The sequence below is a fragment of the Erinaceus europaeus genome, chromosome 23 (assembly GCF_950295315.1).
Source record: "Erinaceus europaeus chromosome 23, mEriEur2.1, whole genome shotgun sequence".
Classification (NCBI taxonomy): Eukaryota; Metazoa; Chordata; class Mammalia; order Eulipotyphla; family Erinaceidae; genus Erinaceus; species Erinaceus europaeus.
This window is the reverse complement of record NC_080184.1, coordinates 6889757-6913896: the sequence shown is the minus strand read 5'-3', so window position 1 is coordinate 6913896 and position 24140 is coordinate 6889757. Positions and strand designations below refer to the sequence as shown.

At 41.7% G+C, this 24140-nt stretch overlaps 3 protein-coding genes across 7 annotated transcripts in view; 1 reads left to right on the top strand and 2 right to left on the bottom strand.

The window, feature by feature from the left end:
• LOC103127055 (zinc finger protein 709-like) overlaps positions 1-24140 on the top strand; it is a 1044365-nt gene that overhangs the window by 440566 nt on the left and 579659 nt on the right. The gene's annotated exons all lie outside the window — the stretch shown is intronic.
• The window catches only part of LOC132535598 (zinc finger protein 709-like), a 306876-nt gene that overhangs the window by 60367 nt on the left and 222369 nt on the right, over positions 1-24140 (bottom strand). The gene's annotated exons all lie outside the window — the stretch shown is intronic.
• LOC132535593 (zinc finger protein 709-like) overlaps positions 19962-24140 on the bottom strand; it is a 46872-nt gene continuing 42693 nt past the window's right edge. For 3 of the 4 annotated variants that reach the window (XM_060182169.1, XM_060182171.1, XM_060182172.1), the window contains one exon: positions 19962-23873. In XM_060182169.1, the coding sequence (XP_060038152.1) occupies positions 22754-23873 (1120 nt within the window). In that variant the 3' untranslated portion in view covers positions 19962-22753. The remainder of the gene's footprint in view (positions 23874-24140) is intronic. The other variant, XM_060182173.1, reaches the window with a different exon arrangement.

Below are 24140 nucleotides of genomic sequence, written 5' to 3'. Positions count from 1 at the left end.
ATAGGATCTTCATGATGACACACACAGTAGAAAGCACACATTCCAGGTTCAATGGGGGAACAGTACTGCAGTGTTTCATCTTTACTTTCCCTCCCTTCTCTCTCTCTCTTTTTTTAATATTTATTTATTTATTTTCCCTTTTGTTGCCCTTGCTGTTTTTCATTGTTGTTGTTTTTGATGTCGTCATGTTGGATAGGACAGGAGGGGAAGACAGAGAGGGGAGAGAATGACAGACACCTGCAGACCTGCTTCACCACCTGGGAAGCGACTCCCCTGCAGGTGGGGAGCCGGGGGCTCGAACCGGGATCCTTATGCCGGTCCTTGGCTTTGAGCTACCTGCGCTTAACCCATTGTGCTACCACCCAACTCCCCCTCCTCTCTTTTTGTCATATCTACCTAATATCTATATCTATATATCATGGCAGCAAAGACTGGTGACAAAATAAGTTTTTTTAAAAAATATTTTATTTATTTATTTCCTTTTGTTGCCCTTGTTGTTTTATTGTTGTAGTTATTATTGTTGTTGTCTTGTTGGATAGGACAGAGAGAAATGGAGAGAGGAGGGGAAGACAGACAGGAGGAGAGAAAGATAGACACCTGCAGACCTGCTTCACTGCCTGTGAAGCGACTCCCCTGCAGGTGGGGAGCCAGGGTTCGAACCGGGATCCTTATGCTGGTCCTTGTGCTTTGTGCCACCTGCGCTTAACCCGCTGTGCTACAGCCCGACTCCCACAAAATAAGTTTTTGAGAGAAATATTCAGGCAAATCAGAAGCAGTGAAATGAACATAATATAAAATGCATTTGTAAATTAAAATACAACTTTCTCAGGAGGAAAAAAGAATCAGATGTAGCATATGTCATTTACCTGAGAAAGTGTCATTTCCCCTCTTTCTCTCAATTTCTCTTCAGGTCAGAAAATTAAAAGAAGCAGTATCTTCAGACTGTGATTTAACTCCACAAGCCAGGTCTCTTGGTTTGACAGCAAGCACTACACCTACAGGAAATGTAAAACTGGGAATTGGTAAACAAAGTCAGGACACCTAGGGATTACTGGAAAACAGTTTTTATATCTGGCACATCAGTTCCAGAATTAGTTAATACCAAAAGCTCCAGGTTCCTGATGTGCTGTGTGATTTCCCTTTTGGGAGTCAGGTAGTAGTGCAACGGGTTAAGCACACATGGCGAGAAGCTCAAGGACCTCATAAATATCCAACTTTGAGCCTCTGGCTCCACACTTGCATGGGAGTCAGTTCACAGGAGGTGAAGATGGTCTGCAGTTGTCTATCTTTCTCTCCACTTCTCTGTCTTCCCCTCCTCTCTCCAATTCTGTCTGTCCTATCCAACAATTAGGACATCAAGAACAACAATAATAACCAGAACAATAAAACAACAAGAGCAACAAGAGGGAATAAATAAGTAAATAAATATTAAAAAAAAAAAAGAAATGTGGACTTGAGACTTCTGAGAGGTGTGACCTTGAAGTAACAGACACACAGACTGTCCCTGAAAACAGCAAAGATTGACAGCTATTTAACTAAACAGACTTCATCCACCTACAGTTGATATATTCACAGAATATTGTAACCTTAGCTACCAAGCTAGAAATACTACTACAATTCCATTCTAACCTACTTGTGTAGACGACTTCAACAAAATAATCCAGAACCTCACCTCTCCAGAGTCCTATCCTGCTAACAAAAGATAGAAACAGACTGGAGGTATGGATCGACCTGCTGATGTCCATGACAAGTAGAGAAGCAATTACAGAAACCAAGGATCCTTCCTCTTACACCCATGAAAAGAACTTTGGTTCATGCTCCCACGGCAAGAAAAAGATAGTGGAATATGCTCTAGACACTCTGGACAAGAAATGCCTATCACCAGGAATTTTTGTTTTCTGTGCTGTCACTGAAAGTGAAGCAGATCTGGAAAGCACCAGAGAAAGTCAGGCACTGTTGCACTAATCTGAGAGAGAGGAAAACAACAACAACAAAAAAGTACAATATTCATAAGTAGTAATAGGTGTAAACACAGTGACTTCTGAAAGAAGTGAAGGCAGGTCCATTGAAAAAAAAGGACATACATACATACACACACACACAAAATCAACCCTAATCTGTGACATAGTAAGAACTACTGTACTTTCCTCAAAAGAGGACAGGGCCACAGAACAGTGAGGGGAACAGTGTGGAATTATTCCACTATTAGGTTAAAAAATCAGGAGTCAGGCGGTAGTTCAACAGTTTAAGCATAGGTGGCACAAATTGCAATGACCAGTGTTCGAAAACCCGGCTCCCCACCTGTAGAGGAGTCCCTTCATAAGCAGTCAAGCAGGTCTGCAGGTGTCTTTCTCTCAATCTCTGTCTTCCCCTCCTCTCTCCACTTCTCTCTGTCATATCCAACAAAAACAGCAGCAATGGCAACAATAAGAGCTACACAAGAACAACAAAAAATGGGAAAAATGGCCTCCAGGAGCAGTGGATTGGTAGTGCAGGCACCTAGCCCAAGGATAACACTGGTGGAAAAAAAAAGTTTTAAGTCATTATTAAATCACTAACAAAAAATAGAAAGAAAAAAAAGACCTATGGGATCAGAATTGTCCCTGAAATCCTGAATTAATATCGGCACATAATAAAACAATTGCCATTATTATTTGTTTATAAATTTATTTTGATTTAAACAGCCTGTATTCTCTGAAGCCTTCTGAACCATCTCAAGGATGTGAGGATTCTGATTCCCTAGGAGTCCTTGCCTGATGAGCAGCTCTGTCTTCCCCTCACTGACTCCCTGTGCCATGGATTGGCCTGCAAAAGGCAGAGTCTGAGTCAGGGATCCTCATATGTGTCCCTGCCCTGCATGTTCTGGAATAGCCACTTGTGACTCTGCACTGCCAGCTCCCCAGGTTTTCATTTTGTTGTACTTCTACAGAAATTTCCTTCCAGAATACCATGCTCTGAGAACTTTCTGTACCATCTCTCTGCTCTGTCACACCAACCAGCTTTTTCAGGGGTTGTCACTGATTCCTGCCACCTGATGCCAGGGCTCACAGCCTCTGGTACACCTCCCTTCCCATGTGCTTTGGATACACCAGGGACCAGTGCACCTACCCTTTACAGCTTTTCCTTCAATTTCCGCAGAGACAAACAGGGTGGGGAAGATGGAAGTAGAAAGTATAATATGAGAAGAGACTGGGAATCCCTGGGCCCCTCTCTCTTTGGGTCTGTGGAGAGTCATACCAATCTTACTTCTACCTTTTCTGCTATAACTGCATGTTGCTCTGGATCTGGCCTCCAGGAACTCCTGGGCCTTCTGATTCTCCTCAAACACATTCCTGAGAAGAACATCAGTGGTAGCAGTCCCTTATGGCCATCCCAGTCTCTCCCCTTCACTCCATGTTCTGGCATAACCACTGCTTCCTAACTAAGGAGGGACAGTGCCTCTCTGGCAGTCCTGCAGACTAGGAACCCAAGCTGTGAGCACAGAACATGACCCAGGTCCTCAGCTTTGACAGTACCAGCTTCTCTACTGTAGAGAGGGACTCACAGATGGGAGGGAACACTGACTCTCATGGTGTGACCTTAGAATAGTCTCAGGTATTGAAGTCTCCCACTATTATTGTATTACTATTGATGTATTTTTGAAATTCTTTCAGTAGGTGTTTAATGTATTTAGATGGTCCCTCGTTGGGTGCATAGATGTTAATAATTGTTAAGTCTTCTTGGCTGATTGATCCTCTAATCATTATGTAATGTCCTTGCCTATCTTTTATTACTTTATTTAATTTAAAATCTATCGTGTCTGAGATGAGAATGGCTGTTCCTGCCCTTTTTTGTGGACCGTTAGCCTGTATGATAGTTTTCCATCCTTTCACTTTAAGTCTGTGTTTATCTTGTTGTGACAGATGGGATTCTTGCAAGCAGCATATGGTTGGGTTATGTTTTCTGATCCATCCCCCCACCCTGTGCCTTTTGATGGGTGAGTTTAAGCCATTGACATTTATTGATATTATGGATTTAATGTATTGTAGTGCCATTGTTCTAAAAAACGATTTGTTTACTCTGATATATTACAAGTATTATAGTGATGTTCTTGTTTATAAGAGGTCTTTTAGTACCTCTTTCAGGGCCGGCTTGGTGATAGTTGCCTCCTTTAACTGTTGTTTGTCTAAGAAGGTTTTGATCCCTCCATCTAGCTTGAATGAAAGTCTAGCAGGATATATTATCCTTGGTTGAAACCCTTTTTCATTCAGGGCTCGATAGATATCTTGCCACTCCCTTCTGGCTTTTAGAGTTTGAGTGGGGAAATCTGCAGAAAGTCTTATGGGTTTTCCCCTGTATGTGACTTTTTGTTTCTCTCTTGCAGCCTTTAGGATCCTTTCTTTATCCTTACTTCTTCTCATTGTGACTATGATGTGTCTTGGTGTTTTCAGGTCTGGGTTGATTCTGTTTGGTACTCTCTGGGCCTCTTGCACCTTGATATCCTTTCTGTTATTCAGGTCTGGGAAATTTTCTTGTATTATTTCCTCTAGAATGTTTGCTTCCCCTTCCTCTCTTTCTTCCTCTGGCAGGCCAATTATACGAATGTTACTTCTTTTGAGATCATCCCATATGTCTCTGTTGTTGTTTTCAGTGTCTCTCAATCTCTTTTTAAGCTCTTTCACCTCTTTCTTAGTTTTCTCTAACTCATCCTCTGTCTGACTAATTCTGTTTTCTGCTTCTGTTAGTCTGCTTTCCCTTGCCTCAGCTTCTTTCTTCATTACAGCTATTTCAGCTTTCAGTTCTCTAATTGTCTCAAGATAATCAGTATTTTCCTTGGGTGTCTCAACTGTTGTTTCCCTAATACTGCCATTCCTTTCCTCCAATGTTGTTTTCATTTCTGTGATTAATAAGTTTATAGGCTATGTATTTGATATGCGGACTCTCTCAAAAGCCTAGACCAAGTAGATTAGAAGCTTCCAATAGCACAGCTATATACAAGATACTGGGTACTGTCCAGCAAACCATAACAAAGGGTCTTTTCAAAGTTAACCCAATTAACAAATAATGTGATGATAATATTAACTATTGAGTGTCTTTTTGAACCCTAAGACAGCAGGAACCTCACATCTTCACTATAGAGCCCCTACTTCCCCCAGTCCTGGAACCCTTGGATAGGGCCCACTTTCCCGTATGCATCTCCCAATCCAAACCAAATAACATTGCATCTGCCGATCACAACCTAACCAAAGCAACGATTGCTACCTCAACATGCTTCACCTCAGAATGTATCCAGAGACTTCACGTGTGGAATGACAACCCTTCAGCTTCATTACTCGGGTGAGACCTTTCCTTTAATAGTACACTCTAATTTCATCTCAGGTAGTTCACTTTCTAACAAAGTCCCATAACCTAGATATACACCAGTTTCTGTGAGAGAGAGCTTATGTGCACACGTATCCATAAACTACTGCAAAATATATACCTGAAAGCAGGACTACACTAGAGTTTGCAGTGAGTACCTCCCTAACACTTCCTCTCCACTATTCCAAGCTTGGGATCCATGATTGCTCAACAAATTGTTTGGCTTCTTATGTTAACTCTGTTTTCAATCACCAGGTTCCAGATGCCACCAGGATGCTGGCTAGGCTTCCCTGGATTGAAGACCCCACCAATGTGTCCTGGAGCTCAGCTTCCCCAGAGTCACACCCTACTAGGGAAAGAGAGAGGCAGACTGGGGGTATGGACCGACCAGTCAACGCCCATGTTCAGCGGGGAAGCAATTACAGAAGCCAGACCTTCTACCTTCTGCATCCCTCAACGACCCTGGGTCCATGCTCCCAGAGGGATAGAGAATGGGAAAGCTATCAGGGGAGGGGGTGGGTTATGGGGATTGGGTGTTGGGAATTGTGTGGAGTTGTACCCCTCCTACCTTATGCTTTTGTTCACTAATCCTTTCTTAAATAAAAAATTAAAAAAAAAAAAAAAAAAAAAGAATAGTCTCAGGAAGAGTGAAAGTATCTGGACCAGGCAAGAAAGATTATACACACTAAGGATGTGACAGAACTATGGGACCTGCTCTTCTCGGGTGAGGAGGCTTCATAGGAATCATGCCATACTTTTTACCAGCTTTCTACAGACATTGGAAAAGTTTTGCAAAAATTCAAGCATGTAGGGAGTCCGGCTATAGCCCAGCAGGTTAAGCACACGTAGTGCTAAGCACAAGAACCAGCCTAAGGATCCCGGTTTGAGCCCTTGGCACCCCACCTGCAAGGGAGTCGCTTCACAGGCGGTGAAGCAGTTCTGCAGGTGTCTACCTTTTTCTCCCTCTCTCTGTCTTCCCTCTCTCTCTCCATTTCTCTCTGTCCTATCCAATAATGATGACAATAATAACCATAACAATAAAAGAGGCAACAAAAGTGAATGAATAAAATTTAAAAATTCAAGCATATTCCAAAGTAAAGGTAGCTCTACAGGAATGTGTCTGCGCTTATTCCCTAGCTTTAATAATTGTCAACTCATAGCTGACCTTAAATGTTTTTTACTCACCCTCCACAAGCTGTTTCTGTCTTTTTCTTTTTTCCTTTTTTTCACAGCTCAGCTCTGCCTTTAAGTAGTTTTGTAAAATGAACCAAGGAGTTCAGAGCCTTAGGCATCTTAGGCATAAAGGTCATGTGCACAGCCATTGTGCTGTTTCACCAGCCCAGAATGAACTCTTTCATCCATTTTCTCATGCCTATCAATCAGAGGACTAGGATGGCTAGTATTTTCTCCATAACTATGTTGGAAGACAGGCCAACAGTAGAACACTTATGTAGGTGAATCCCCATCACCACAGTGCCAGATCCCATCCCCTCCACTGGAAGTTTCCCTGATCTTTATCACTCTGGGAGTATGGACCAAATATCTCTATGGGGTGCAGAAAGTGACAGGTCTGACTTATAGCTTCTCCAGTAGACATGGGCATTGATAAGTTGATCCATACCCTCAACCTGTTTCTATCTTTCACTGTTGGGGTAGAGCTCTGGGGGTTGGGGGGTTACAGGACACATTGGTGAGAAGGGGAAGACAGAGAGGGGGAGGGAAGGACACCTGCAGACCTTCTTCATGCCTGTGAAGCGACTCCCAAACGGGATCCTTGCACTGGTCCTTGCGCTTTGTGCCACGTGCGCTTAACCCGCTGCTTTACCCCCGACTCCCACCAGATAAGCTTCTTAGCTCCCTGCTAGATGGGCTCTTGATCCCAAACGGGGCTTCTCACCTTTTCCTTGGCTACAATAAAATTTCCCTTAGCCAGAACTTCACACTCTACTTGCCTCACTTCAGAGTTTCATTCTTTTAACATTTTGGTGCTAAAACCTGAGAGGAGCTATAGAGGTGGCGCAGCGGTAAAGCATTGGACTCTCAAGCATGAGTTCCCCGAGTTCAATCCCTGGCAGCACATGTATCAGAGAGATGTTTGGTTCTTTCTCTCTTTCCTATCTTTCTCATTAGTTAATAAATAAAATCTTGGAGTCAGGTGGTAGCGCAGTAGTTAAGCATAGGTGGCAAAATGCACAGGGACCGGCATGAGGATCCCGGACTCCCCACCTGCAGGGGAGTCGCTTCACAAGCAGTGAAACAAGTCTGCAGGTGTCTGTCTTTCTCTTCATCTCTCTGTCTTCCCCTCCTCTCTCCATTTCACTCTGTCCTATCCAACAAAGAGACAAGAATAATAACTAAAATAAATAAATAAACAACAAAACCTTTAAAAAAAAACCTAAGAGGAGCTATAGATATAGTCTTGACAAAAAAGAATAGTGACAATGTGGGAGTGGGGTGGTAGCCAAGCGGGTTAAGTGCATGCTCGTGATGCAAAGCGCAAGGACCGGCATAAGGATTCCAGTTCAAGGCCACCTGCTCCCCACCTGCAGGGGAGTCGCTTCACAGGCAGTGAAGCAGGTCTGTAGGTGTCTTTCTCACCCCTTCTTGTCTTCCCCTCCTCTCTCCATTTCTCTCTGTCCTATCCAAAAAAAGAAAAAGAAAAAAGAAAGAAATAGTGAAATAAACATTTGCTATTTGAAATACAATTCAATCAGAAAGAAAAAGGAACAGTATACGATCAAAACAGGTTACTTACTCAAGAAACTGCCATCTTTTCTTCTTTCTCTGCTCCCCTTTCAGGCCGGAAGATGGACAGATACCACATAACAGTAGCTTGAGACTCTGCTTTAAGTCTGGCAGCACAGCCTTTTCACTCGATAACACTGCACCTACAGGGAAGACATTCTGACTCATAAAAGGTCCAATGTCTTAGACCATGAGCCCATGTCTACGCTCAACCGGACCTGCCAATATACGCGGATATCTTCGCCCACCCTGCCCAACGCTTGACGTCTCGTCACCATATCTGGTCCCCTACGCCTACACTGAACTTCTCTGTTCCAGACTCTTGGAAACAGAGCTGGCAGTCAGCTGAGGTCAAGAACAAACACCTCATCACAGACCCCTGCAAGCGTCAACCCGGCTTTGACCTAGCACGTTATGATTGGGCCCTCCTCAATCGCCATCGAACAGGCCATGGCCGGTGCGCCGCTATGTTCCATCGCTGGGGAGCCAGAGACGACCCGAACTGCCCCTGCGGCTCCAGACAGACTATGACCCACAGAGTCAACGACTGCCACCTCTCCAGATTCAAAGGAGGTCTCGAAACTTTACATCAGGCTCAACCTGACGCTGTTGACTGGCTACGGAAGATGGGCAAATGCTAGAAGAAGAATGAGCCCACATAGTGAGTTTCTTATTTTCTTTTTTTTTTTAATTTTTTTTTTAATATTTATTTTATTTATTCCCTTTTGTTGCCCTTGTTGTTTTATTGTTGTAGTTATTGTTGTTGTTGTTGTTGTTGGATAGGACAGAGAGAAATGGAGAGAGGAGGGGAAGACAGAGAGGAGGAGAGGAAGATAGACACCTGCAGACCTGCTTCACCGTCTGTGAAGTGACTCCCCTGCAGGTGGGGAGCCGGGGTTCGAACCGGGATCCTTATGCCGGTCCTTGTGCTTTGCGCCACCTGCGCTTAACCCGCTGCGCTACAGCCCGACTCCCTTGAGTTTCTTATTTTCAGGGGCCCTTCCTACCCTCAAATTCTTCTGCAACTGGGAATTTGAGCTGGTGACCCAGAAGGTGGCACAGTGTAAATAGCATTGGTCTTTCAAGCCTGAGGTCCTGTGCCAGTGATTCACTCTCTTCTATCTTCTCTCATAAATACATTAATAAGAAGAACATAAGAGGGAGTCCAGCAGTAGTGCAGCGGGTTAAGTGCAGGTGACGCAAAGCGTGAGACCAGCATAAGGATCCAGGTTCCAGTCCCTGGATCCCCACCTGCACGGGAGTTGCTTTACAGTGAAGCAGGTCTGCAAGTGTCTGTCTTTCTCTCCCCCTCTCTGTCTTTCCTTCCTTCTGCATTTCTCTCTGTCGTATCTAACAATGACGACAATAAGAATAACTACAACAATAAAACATCAAGGCAACAAAAAGGAATAAATATTTAAAAAGGGGGGGCTGGGTGGTGGTACATCTGATTGAGGGCACGTTACAAAGCACAAGAACCCAAGTTCGAGTCCCCGGTCCCCACCTATAGAGGGAAAGCTTCACAAGTGGTGATGGCAGTTCTGCAGGTGTCTCTCTCTCTTCGTCAATTATTCAACCCTTCCTTCTCGATTTCTGGCTGTCTCTATCCAATAAATAAATAAAGATAATAGAAAAATTAAAAAAGAAGAACATAAGAAACAAACAGAAGTTATCGGCACTGACCTGCCCCATCCAGACTCATGGAGAGAAAGAGAGAGAGACACACAGAATGACTGTTAGTTTGAAGCCAACTCTAGTCAAATACCGGAGTGGCCTTAACATTGCCTAGAGCACTGAATCAAAACAGTAATAGTCACATTGAAATTAAACAGGAGACAGGCTTTCTATCTCAATGCTTTTCAGCCAGATTCTAACATGACACCAATGTGACTTTCCTGGGCAGACAACCTCACCAATGTGTCCTGGAACCCCACCTCTCCAGAGCCCTGCCCCACTAAGGAGAGAGAGAGACAGGATGGGAGTATGAATCCACCTGCCAACACCCATGTCCAGCAGAGAAGCAATTCCCAAAGCTAGACCTTCCACTTTCTGCTCCCCATAATGTCCCTGGGTCCATACTCCCAGAGGGGGTAAAGGATAGGGAAGTTTCCAATGGATGGAGAGGATTGGATACAGAACTCTGGTTGTGGAAATTGTGTGGAATTGTACCCTTTATGCTATGGGCTTGTTGATCATTATTAAGTAAACAAATTAACAAATTCAGAGTCCCAGCTGTCAATAGCTGATGGGCAGTATCCCACACTGTCATATTTCTGCACACCACATTGGAGCCACTATAAATCAGTGAACAATTGTCATCCATCTTTTCATGTTCTTCAGTTTAAGATGTGGAACTGCTTTTGTTTCCCCAACAAGTATATTAGAAAACAGTCCAATTCTGGGACATTTCTCCTGCTGGATTTGTTGCTAAGGATAGAATAAAGGGAATAAAAACAAAATGCAATAGCACTAGAGTTGCTTAACATACTCCAGGAACTTAAAACCTATCACTAAAGAAAATAAAATTGGGGAGGTGGTGCAGTGGATAAAGCATTGGATTCTCAACCATGAGGTCCTGAGTTCTCTCCATGGCAGCACATGTAAAAGAGGGCTGTCTGGTTCTTTATCCTGTCTTTCTCATGGATAAATAAATTCTGAAAAAAAAATAGAAAGAAAGAAAAAAGAAAGAAAAGAAAATTGGAATGGTCTGGGAGGAGGTACAGTGGATAGTGTTGGACTATCAAGCATGAGTTCAGTCTCCAGAAGCAAATGTACCAGAGTGATGTCTGGTTCTTTTTCTCTCCCCTCCTATCCCTCTTATTAATAAATAAATCAAATATTTTTTTCAAAAAAGAAAGATGGGAAAGAATTTCTTAGTATAGGTTCCAGGCAGTGGCACAACTGGTCAACTGCACACTCTATAGTGTACAAGGCTCTGGGTTCAAACCCTTGACCCCCACCAGTAGGGGGAAAACTTCACAAGGGGTAAAGCAGGGCTGCAGGTTATCTCTCTATCTCTTTCTTTCTCTTTCTATCTCTTTCTTTTTTCTTTTATCTCTTTCTATCTCTTTTCTTTTCTATCTCTTTTTTATCTCTCTATCTCTTTCTTTCTCTTTTCTATCTCTTTCTCTTTCCCCCTTAATTTCTCTGTCTCTATCCAATAATAAGTAAATAAATAAAAATTTAAAAATGCCAGTAAACCACTAAAACATTCAGATAACATTTTTGAAGGAAAAAAAGAATTTCTTAGTATATATTTGCAGTAGCATATACAGAAATTAATGTCAACTGCTTGTACCAGTCTCCTTTAAGCCACCTGTAAATCCTAATCCTAACCCCCCTTTCCTCCTGGTGTTTGTAAAAGCGCTGGCAGATTAAAATCTAGTGTGTGTAAAAGCCTTGGCAGTCATCTCAGTCCTTCTATGCATAATTGTGAATTTTTTTTATGGTCAATTTTTCTTTTTGTATAAAAGGAATGCCAGAAATAAAAACTCTGTCTTCCAGTAATCTCAAGGTGTTGTGACTTTGTTGAACAATTCCCAGTTTTACCCATTTTATTGAAAGCTTTGCCCCAAAGGAAGGAGAGCAATTAGTGCTCTACTGGGCTCCGCAGGAGGCTGAATTTTCTGCCTTAACTATTTGCCCCGGGGTCAGCAAGTAGTTCCTTGCTCCTTCAGCCTGGGTTAAGAACATGAGTTTAGATCACAAGACTCTCAGTCAAGTATGGGAGCAATTAGGGTGCCGCTTAGGGAAATACTCCACTGGAAGGTCATTATCAACCACTCCCCCTGAACCCTGTAGGTAGCCTGCAAGAAAGGCCAGCTATACAAAGCTGCCTGCATCCTGCCCTGGCATTCATTTCTCTTTTCAGCTGAATGCTAATGCTACTGAGAGCAAGAGCTCCCCATATTGAGAGTTCCTCCATCTTAGGGACTATGTTCCTATGTTCCATCTCTGGGGAGCCAGAGATGACCCGAACTGCCCCTGCGGCTACAGACAGACTATGACCCACATAGTCAACGACTGCCAGCTCTCCAGATTCAAAGGAGGTCTCGAAACTTGACATCAGGCTCAACCTGACACTGTTGACTGGCTACGGAAGAAGGGCAAACGCTAGAAGAAGAAGGGACTTGTTTCATTTCAAGTAAAAGTTAGGAAAGAAGCTAACCTCTCTCCCAGGAACACCCGAGGTCAACTGGCTTTTTAAATACCTAGCCCGCAAGAGTGATGATGATGCAAATTATTGTTAACGTGACAGTTTAAATTTGAATATTCCCATTCATTCTGCTTCTGTTTACCTGCTTTGCTGAGATAAAGACTGGTGCCATAGACAGAGACTAGTATGTACTGTTTAGGTAAAGATTAGGGTAGAATGGGAGTCCAGCGGTAGGTAGTGCAGCCGGTTAAGCACAGGTGGCACGAAACACAAGGGTCTACCAGTTTGGAGGCCCAGGCTCCCCACCTGCAGGAAGTCGCTTCACAAGCTGTAGGTCAGTAGGTGTCTTTCTATGCCCCTCTCTGTCTTCACCTCCTCCATTTCTCTCTGTCCTATCCAACAATGACATCAATAACTACAACAGAATAAAAAATACGAGCAACAAAAGGGAAAATGAATAAACAAATATTAAAAAAAAGATTAGGGCTCCTAGCTAGGGATCTGTCCCAGCTCGTGAACCTACAGTGCTGTGTTCCCCTGTATGTGTGTCTTGTGTGTTAGTCTGAATAAAACATCTTCACCAGCTATCTGTCAGTCTCAGTCTGTAATCGGGCTCGGTCAGCAGGGACATAACACTATAAAATGCAGTTGAGGTTGGAGGGTAGATCATACATTATGCTATCATGCAAAAAGACTCTAATGCCTGAGGCCCCAATTCCTCTAGAAATAAAAAAATGATGTTGGGGTAGCAGAACCGGTTAAGTGCACATGACACAAAGTCCAAGAACCTGCGTAAGGATCCCAGTTCGAGCCTCCGGCTCCCCAACTACAGGGGTGGGGGTCACTTCACAGGCGGTGAAGGAGGTCTGCAGGTGTCTTTGTCTCCCCCTTTCTGTCTTCCCCTCCTCTCTCCATTTCTATCTGTCCTAACAACAATAGTAATGGCAACCAAAACAGTAACGACAACAAGGGAAACAAAATGGGAAAAATGGCCTCCAGGAACAGTGGATTTATAGAGCAGGCACTGAGCCCCAGTAATAACCCAGGAGGAAAAAAAAGAAAAAAGAATGTCCACACCTGAAGGCAATGGCTAAAGTTAATCCCCTTTTGGAATTCCACTTCACCATGCCCTGAACCCACTGCAAAGGTTAGAAGGCCAGGTAATTGAAGACACCCACTACTGCGCTTGGCCAAGAAGGGTCCAGTCCAGGTGCAATGTGGAGATGGTGGCGACAGGGGAGGGAAAGGCCTGGCCACGTGGCTGCTTCCCACAGCCTTCTAGCAGGTCTGAAGCACAACTCTCCCAATCTGGGCCCCAAATAACCCACACTCACCATGGGCTGTCCAGACTCTGGGCTCATTGAAGATCCTTCTCCAAACTCCAAACCACAGGAAGGTGAGAGCTACACCAAGAAATAAAGTGATGATCTCAGGAGCAGAAATACTAGTGGGACTTCCTCCTTTCACCATCAGCAGCCCAGATTGGACAGAAAGCTGAACATTTCAATATTGTGAAACATAATTGGATGAAGAGTCCAGCAGCGGCAGTTCAGCGGGTTAAGCTCAAGGAAGGGCATAAGGATCCCAGTTGGAGCCGCCCTCTCCCCACCTGCAGGGGAGTCGCTTCACAAGCAGTGAAGCAGGTCTGCAGGTGTCTGTCTTTCTTTCACACTCTGTCTTCCCCTTCTCTGTCCATTTCTTTCTGTCCTATCCAACAACAACATCAATAACAACAACAATAATAACCACAAAAAACCCACAATGGCAACAAAAGGGAATAAATAAATATTAAAATATAATAAAAAATTTAAAAACTTATATTAAGAAAAAACATAGTGGTCAGGGAGGTGGCATAGTGGCTAAGGCACTGCACTCTCAAGCATGATGTCCTGAGTTCAATGCCCAGCAGCACATCTACCAGAGTGATGTCTGGTTCTTTCTCTCTCTCTCCTCCTATCTTTCTCATTAATAAATAAATAAAATCTTATAAAAAAAGATAATTGGATGAAACGCTTGCTACACAGACCTCCCTTCCTGATTGGATAATAGTCAGATTCACCAAAAACAGAAACATGCCTCCAAATCAACAGCCAATCAAAACCACAATTTTGAATGGCTTTTAGATAGAATCTATTTATTCAACAAAGATTCAAGTGCTGCTAGTTAAGCACCACACAATGCTCTTGGATGATTTTTTAAATTTTTTATTTAATTTTTGTTCCAGGGCTATTGCCTGGGCTCAGTGCCTGCACTACAAAGCCTCTGCTCCTGGAGGCGATTTTCCCCCTTTTTTGCCCCTGTTGTTTATCATTGTTATTATGGATAAGACAGAGAGAAATCAAGAGAGGGGAAGAGAGAGAGAGAGAGAAAGATAGACACCTGCAGACCTACTTCACCGATTGTGAAGCGACCTCCCCACAACAGGCGGAGAGGGGGTTGTTAAACCCGGATCATTGCGCTGGTCCTTGAACTTTGTGCCATGTGTGCTTAACCCGCTGTGCTACCGCCCAGGCCCTGCTATGGGGAGCTTAAGCTCTGGCCCCAAGCAAGGATCCTAAGCAGTGCTGGAGGAGCTGCCCATAGCAGTTTAGAAGGGTCTTAGTTTGCCCCAAGGCCCAGAGAAACTGTCATTGATCATTCCAGTTTCCAAAGATTTTGATCTTTCAGGATTCTTCCAGTTCTCAAATAACTGTTTTTGCTATGATTTCAGTGTAACTGTTTGCTCAAGCTTCTTTTTTAAAATTGCCTTTATATTTATTTTTTGGATAGAGAGAGACAGCCAGAGATCAAGAGGGAAGGTTAAGATGGAAGGAGGGGGGCAGGGGTAGATAACACAATGGCTATGCAAAGAGACTCTGATCCCTGAGGCTCCAGAGTCCCAGGTTCAATCCCCTGCATCACAATAAGCCAGAGTTTTGTAGTGCACTCTGTGTTTATCTGTGTTTATCTCTCTCTGCATCTCTCTCAGAATAAAATCCTTAAAAAAAATAAATAAAAGAGAGAGAGAGACCTGCCACACTACTTTCCCTCTAAGTGAGGACAGGGACTTGAACCCTGGTCCTTATGCACTGTAACATGTGCGCTCAACCAGGTGCACCACCAACTGGCCCCCTACTCACCCTTCTTTATATAAATTACTTCATTCTTTTCAAACAATAAACTTGATTTTTTAAAAATTTGGCACAACTATGTGATCCCATTGGGACAACTGTTATAGTACACATTAAGTTGTATGTGAGGCAATGATAAAATTTCCCGTGTGTGTAATATTCTAGCTGGTCTTTTTGTCTAAGTAATGAAAATAGGCTTTTTAAACTCAAGTTTTGAATTCTAAAAATAGTTAAGTTAGTGGTCCAGGAGGTGGTGCAGTGGGTACAGTATTGGACTCTCAAGCGTGAGGTCCCAAGGCCAATCCCTGGCAGTACGCTGATGTCTGTCTCTTTCTCTCTCCTCCTATCTTTCTCACTAATAAATAAATAAAATCTTTAGTAAAGAAAGAAAGAAATATAGTTAAATGTGTCTGGGTACAAAACAACAGGTGCCTGAACTAACTCACAGAAAAGGACACAAGCACATACAAATCAGGATGGATTCTGAAATGCTAAACTCCAAGTTAGTGGGACATTATCAAGGTAGAGCATGTTAAGGTTTACATAGAATCTCTGTTTCTGCACAAGAGAAGGAAATGGCAGGGACTTAAGTACATACCTGAAGTGGACTTTTCCACTCTATTTTTTGATGTAGCTGGGTAGTGGTCTTATTTTAAGATGGTCTTTATTATTTTTTTTAATATGTGTACTTTAATGAGAAGGATAAGAGAAAAGAAGCAAAGAACCAGATACCACTTTGGTATATGTGCTGCTAGGGATTAGTACTCAGGGCCTCATTCTTGAGAGTCCAATGCTTTATCCACTGCACTGCCTCCTGGACCACAAGCAGGGTTTTTCTTTGTGTTTTTTTTTAAGGCAGTGGTAATCATCTTATCTTATGTGAGTTTTAAATGGTTGACAAGAAGTTTACTTTCGTAGAGATTTTTTTTTAAGGGAAGGATAATTTTAGGAATAAACATACATCTGTGGTTCTGGAGGTGTCGAAGTGGATAAAGCATTGGACTCTCAAGCATGAGGTCCTCAATTTAATCCCTGTCAGCACATGTACAGAGTGACGTCTGGTTCTTTCTCTCTCCTATCATTTCTCATGAATAAATAAATAAAATCTTTAAAAAAGATAAAGAAGGAAATATACATCTATAACACATCAAAATCCTTGTTGAAGTGAGTAAATATCATGAAATTGCAGTCTTTTTTTTTTGCCTCCAGGATTATTGCTGGTGCTCAGTTGCTGCACCACGAATACACTGCTTCTGGAGGCTATTTTTTCCCTTTTTGTTGCTTATCCTCGTTGTTGTTATTCTTGTCATTGTTGTTGTATAAGACAGAGAGAAATCAAAAGAGGAAGGGAAGACAAAGAGAGGGAGAGAAATACACCTGCAAACCTGCTCCATCGCTTGTGATGCCACCCCCTTGCAGGTAGGGAAGGGGGGGTTTGAATCAGAATCCTCACTCATGCCTTGTGTTTTTCGCCATGTGTGCTTAATCTGCTTTGTTTGCTACCACCTGGCCCCTTAAATTGCACAATCTTAAAACATTGACATGATTGTGGAAGAATGTAGCAGAAGTGTGTAGTCTAATTGGAGGGGATATTTCCACTTAGGAATTCTAGGCTCTTTTAACTGAGTCACACTGCATAGGAATATAGGACTTACCAGGGCACTAAAACTTTGGCCACCATTGCACATTTTGTGAGGCACGTTGAATTCCCACTTGGACATGTTCATCCCATTTGTACTGCAGTGATTTTTTTTCCTTCTAACCATTGTTTCCTGACTGTACAGACTTATTTTTTTGTAGGCAGTAAGACCATAATTTCCATCTGTCGAATCTTGTAACCTACTGCTGATTAGATATTGATATATATTTATTTATTCCCTTTTGATGCCCTTGTTGTTTTATTACTGTAGTTATTATTGTTGTAATTATTGATGTCATCGTTGTTGGATAGGACAGAGAGAAATGGAAAGAGGAGGGGAAGACAGAGAGGGGGAGAGAAAGACAACTGCAGACCTACTTCACTGCCTGTGAAGCAACTCCCCTGTAGGTGTAGAGCCAAAGGCTCAAATTGGGATCCTTATGCTGTTCCTTGTACTTTGTGCCACGTGCGCTTAACCCCTGTGCTACCACCCAATTCCCAGATATTGATATATATTTTTAAATTTATTTTTTATTTAAGAAAGGATAAATTAACAAAACCATAGGGTATGAGGGGTACAACTCCACACAATTCCCACCACCCAATCTCCATATCCCATCCCCTCCCCTGATAGCTATGCCACCAAGCTAGAGAACCTGGAAGAAATGGACAATTTCCTAGATACCTACCAACTTCCAAAATTAAGTAAAGAGGAAGTGGATAACATGAACAGGCCCGTCACAGCTAATGAAGTTGAAACAGTTATCAAAAATCTCCCAAAAAATAAAAGTCCTGGACCAGAATGTTTTACAAATGAATTCTACAAAACCTTCAAAGAAGAACTAATACCTCTACTTTTAAAAGTCTTCCAGAAGATTGAAGACATTGGAATGTCCCTCCCTGCAAGCTTCTATGAAGCCAACATCACCCTGATACCAAAAGCAGACAGGGACACAACTAAAAAAGAAAACTACAGACCAGTATCTCTGATGAACATAGATGCGAAAATATTGAACAAAATTCTAGCCAACCGGATACAGCAGTATATCAAAAAGATTTTGGATGGACCTTGAATAATTCATGTTATGAAAAATCATGTTGAGTGAAATAAGTCAGAAACAGAAGGATGAATATGGGATGATCTCACTCTCAGGCAGAAGTTGAAAAACAAGATCAGAAACGAAAACACAAGTAGATCCTGAAATGGAATTGGCATATCGCACCAAAGTAAAAGACTCTGGGGTGGGTGGATGGGTGGGGAGAATACAGGTCCGTGAAGGATGATAAATGACATAGTAGGGGTTGTATTGTTAAATGGGAAACTGGGGAATGTTATGCATGTACAAACTATATTTGTACTATAATATAAACTATATTTGTACTATAAATATAAACTATATGCATGTACAAACTATATTGTATTTACTGTTGAATGTAAAACATTACTAAATAAATAAATAAATAAGAAATTGCTGAGCATCATGATTGGCTTTGTTGTCTATATTTTATTTCTCATTTGTGTTCCTAATGGCTGACATGATCATCAGATTACAGGGATATAGTTCCCCATCAGGCACACTGCCACAGTTCTGTTCCTCCTCCACCCCCAAATCCATGCTTTCCCAAGGATAACCACCACAGTATTATAAACATATGTTGCCCTGTTTTAAACTTTAATTTAGGTATATAATGTAGTATTTTAAAACTTCAAATAGTACTCTCCATGAGCTTTCAGAATTCACAATACTATATGACCATCACTGTCTGCAGAGTTTGTCATCCCCCAATTAGGAGTTCTGTACTAATGGCACTCACTCTTCACCACTGTACACAGAGTCTGCTGAATATCTCTCTGTTCATCTGCTGTGATGTTAAATTATTCTCTCTTTTTTTTGTGGAACAGAAAAAAATTGAGAGGGGAGGGACATGGAGGAAAGAGACTGCAGCGCCACTTCATCACTCATAGAGCTTCTCTCCTGCAGGTGGGCAGCTGGGGCTTAAACTCAAATGTTTTCACATGACAGCATGTGCTCTTAATTGAGTGCAGCAACTGCTCAGCCCCCAAACACTGCTATTTATAAAAATAAATAAGGACTGGCTCAAGGATCCCGGTTTGAGCCCCCAGCTCCCCACATGCAGGGGAGTTACTTCACAGGCAGTGAAGCAGGTCTGCAGGTTTCTATCTTTATCTCCCCCTCACTGTCTTCCCCTCCTCTGTCCTATCCAAAAATAACAATAATAATAACTACAACAATTAAAAAACAAGGGCTACACAATATTTTTTTTAAAAACTATCTTTACTTTGGAATATGAATGAATTGTTGCAAAAGTTTCCAAATATCTGTATGAAGCTGGTCATATATATAGTAGTACTCCTTATGAAATCTCACCTAAGAAGAGCACCTCTCCATAGTTTTGTAACATCCTATGGGTGTAAGCTCTTTCTTGCCTAGTCCAGATACTATCACTCTTCCTGAGACAATTCTTTTTTTTTCGTATTTATTTATTTTCCCTTTTGTTGCTCTTGTTGTTTATTGTTGTAGTTATTATCGTTGTTGTTGATGTCATTATTGTTGGATAGGACAAAGAGAAATGGAGAGAGGAGGGGAAGACAGAGAGAAGAAAAAGATAAGACACCTGCAGATCTGTTTCACAGCTTGTGAAGCGACTCCTCTGCAGGTGGGGAGCTGAGGTCTGGAACCAGAATCCTTAAAGCTTGCCAGGAGCCATTTCTCTGCTTGACAGATGATTAGCTTTGAAACAATGGAAGCCCTCGAGACAAGTTTCATTTCCCCCTGGGCAGGCCATTTTCCCCTCAGGTAGACCATTTATCAGAAACAGTGACACAACACATAGTTGTGGTAGCAAACATGATTTCATCCATTGTATGTTGCAAGGAACATTCCCCCTTTGAAGACTGCTCCCCCTCCTCCTCCTCCAGCACTTCCCCCCTCCTTCCCCAAAGCCTTATAATGCCTGTGCTCACAATAAAATTTACAGCTTGATCAGAAACTTGACTTGCTGTCGTTCTTCGTTTCTCTTGTCCCTATCATTTCAGGTCTCATTGGGTTCCTAGCCCCTGCTCACCGCCCTGCTGGCCGGGGCAAAAGCTGGTCCTTGCGCTTTGCGCCATGTGTGCTTAACCCACTGTGCTACCACCTGACTCCCTCCTGAGACAATTCTAAGGCCACATCCTTGAGTCAGTGGTCTCTCCCTTATAACTCCCTTGATCATGTTCTGTACATGGCTGAAGACAGTGTGAACAGTAGCCAGTTCCTTTCTATTTCCCCACCATTTGTCAACTTGGAGCTGCTTCTTTTTCTTTCTTTCCAAGGAGACTGAGCTCTACGTTGATGTGGTTTAAGTCCCTCCATAGGGTGCATCTGTGGCCCTTCAAGGTGACCATGAGGCCCTTCAGAGAGATATTGACATTCTCTGGAATACTGATGGTCTGATTGCTGAGAATGGTCTTCATTCTCACAGTAGATGCGGCAAAGAAGAAACTTTTTTCATCCAGATCAACTCTTTTTACGATAGTAACAAAAACAATAAAATATCTAGGAATTTACTGTTGAATGTAAAACATTAATTGCCCAATAAAGAAGTAAATTTTTAAAAAGAATAGAAAAAAATAAATAAAATAAAATATCTAGGAATAAACCTAACCAAAGAAGTGAGACTTGTATAGTAAAAAATTATGAGTCAGTCTCCCTCCCCAGGATTCGCTGTGTTCATGTTGGTGAGTATGGCCTCCAACTCCCTGTGTCTAAAGGAACCAAAGCCGCCTCTCCCTCAAAGTCTTTACTGTATTAGGGCAGAATAGTGCACTCAACAACTCCCTGTGCTTCCAGGGGAATTAGACAAGCCTCTCGCCCACAGGATTCACTTCGTTGGTGCTCAAATGTTATCATATACATGTAAATTTCTCACATGCTTATTAAAAATTCTACCATTTCCTAATTGTTTTTATGTGCAGCAAGTAAAACAGGTGTTACACCAGGCTGAGAAACAGAATATCAATGTATAGTTTGCAAAATCACATCTTTGTACTGCATTTTAAAACATTCATGAGATCATCTGAACATAAACATATGCTAGAGAAGATAAATAAAATGTTGTTCCTCTGATCCAGGAGGTGGCACTGTGGATAAAGCATAGAACTCTCAAGCATGAGGTCCTGAGTTCAATCCCAGGCAGCATATGTACCAGTGTGATGTCTGGTTCTTTCACTCTTTTCTCTTTCTCATAAATAAATTCTTTAAAAAAATGTTGTTCCTTCATAAAATAATGAAGACTATTGATACAAAGATGAGAACTCTACATTTCCAAGTAAAAAAAGGTCATCAATCACAATCTTGGAAGCTAATACAACTTCCAAGAAAAATATGCATAAGAGATAAGATAGGATAAGAGGGGTACAATTCCACAAAAGTCCCACCACCAGAACTCCCATATCCAATCCCCTCCGTTGATAGCTTTCCTGCCTTTATCTCTCTGGAAGTATGCACCCAGGATCATTATGGGGTGCAGAAGGTAAGAGGTCTGATTTATCATCAATGGCTGTCTCTTATGTACAAGTTTTTAGTAGTCCAGTATTTCCATAGTATCTACACCGATACAGTCTTGTTTCTTTATTTTTTATTAACTTCTTTTTATTTGATAGAGACAACCAGAAATGGAGAGGAAGAGGGACATGCAGAGGGAGAAAGACAGAGAGACACCTACAGCCCTACTTTCACCACTCATGAAACTATCCCATAGCAGGTGGGGATCAACGGCTTCAACCTGGATCCTTGCACATTGTAACATATGTACTCAACCAGGTGCACCACCACCCAGGCCCAAGGCCTTGTTTCTAATGCTACTGCATTCCTATGTGTGAAAAATGTCACTGTATTTAAATATTTAATCATTTTCACATTAATAGACTTTCAGTACCTAGTGGGCTTTCCTATGTATTAGAATTGAAGATGAAGATATTCCAGGAGGTGGTACAATAATATAGCTTTAGACTCTCAAGCAGGAAGTCCCAAGTTCAATCCCCAGCAGCACAGACCTGTAGTAAAGTGAAATCTGAGTCTATCTGTATCTCTTCCTATCATTCTACATGAATAAATACATATTTAGATAGATCATATAAGAAAATATGATCTTGAGAGTCAGGTAGCAGTGCAGCGGGTTAAGCACATGTGGCACAAAGCACCAGGACCAGTGTAAGGATCCTGGTTCGAGTCCCCGGCTCCCCATCGGCAGAAGCGTCATTTCACAGGTGGTGAAACAGGTCTGCAGGTGTCTACCTTTCTCTCACTCTCTCTGTCTTCCCCTCCTCTCTCCATTTCTCTCTGTCCTATCCAACAACATCATCAATAATAACTACAACAATAAAACAAGGGCAACAAAAGGGAGTATTAAAAATAAAAAAAGAAAATACGATCTCTAATTATTTTGAAAACTTTACTTAATGTTTTCAATGCCCTGTGAGCACTTTCATGTGACTGAAGATTACCAAACTCACTGTTTAAATAACACTGTGCTTATTTTCATATGCTCTATGAGTCGTGGAAGAACTGAAAGGATTTCTGTATTGTCTATAATACTAGGGTTTCTCTCCATTGTGCATTATTTCTTGTGATTAAAGAGGACTGAATTGACTGAATGTTCCACTGCATCATGTATATTCATGGCTTTATCTCCAGTGTGAGTTCTTTAAAGTAACTGATGAGTAGAGGAATCACCAAAGGCTTTACTACATTGTTTCCATTCCTAGAAGTTCTCTCCACTGTGGGTTCTTTCATGTCTCCGTAGATGACTGGATAGAAGGAATGTTTTTCTACACTGTTTACATTCATAGGGTTTCTCTCCCCCGTGCGTTCTTTCATGTTTCCGAAGAGCACTGTTATCACTAAATGTTTTCCTACATTGTTTACATTCATAGGGTTTCTCTCCACTGTGAGTTCTTTCATGTATCCGAAGATGACTGGATTGACTAAATGTTTTCCTACATTGTTTACATTCATATGGCCTCTCTCCACTGTGCGTTCTTTCATGAGTCCGAAGATTACTGGAGTGAATGAATGTTTTCCTACATTGTTGACATTCATAGGGTTTCTCTCCACTGTGAGTTCTTTCATGTACCCGAAGATTACTGCATCGACTGAATGTTTTACAACATTGTTTACACTCATAGGGTTTCTCTCCACTGTGCATTCTTTCATGTTTCCGAAGAGTACCACTTTCACTGAATGTTTTACTACACTGTTTACATTCATAGGGCTTCTCTCCACTGTGCATTTTTTCATGTTTCCGAAAAGCACTGTTATCACTAAATGTTTTCCTACATTGTTTACATTCATATGGCCTCTCTCCACTGTGCGTTCTTTCATGTGTCCGAAGATTACTGGAGTGAATGAATGTTTTCCTACATTGTTGACATTCATAGGGTTTCTCTCCACTGTGAGTTCTTTCATGTATCCGAAGATAACTGCATCGACTGAATGTTTTACAACATTGTTTACACTCATAGGGTTTCTCTCCACTGTGAATTCTTTCATGTTTCCGAAGAGTACCGCTTTCACTGAATGTTTTACTACAATGTTTACATTCATAAGGCTTCGCACCACTGTGAGTTCTTTCATGTATCTGAAGTTTGCTGGAATAACTGAATGTTTTCCTACATTGTTTACATTCATGTCTCTGAAGATCACCGGTTTGACTGAATGTTTTACTACAATGTTTACGTTGATAAGATTTCTTTCCAATAGGAATTCTTTTCTGTTTTTTAAGCTGACTGGAATGAGTCAATTCTTTGTTGTATACTTCACATTCTTGAGGATTCCCACCATTTTGACTTTGTTCTTTGGCCTCAGAGATTTCCACTATATTACTGGAAAGCAGTGAGAATTTACTTAATGATATTGTAATGAAAAAAATGAACTTTATTAAGAAAATTCAGGTCATTATTATATAATGACCAAAAATCATAGACATTATCAATACATTTGACTAAAAATGTTTGTACGGACAAAATAATAATAAATTATATAAAATAAATAATAAATTATATAAAGGCTCTCAGTTAATAAGAAAAAAACTCAATTAAAAGATGTTAAATACTAAATAGTATAATACGTGAGTTAAACCACTACCAAAA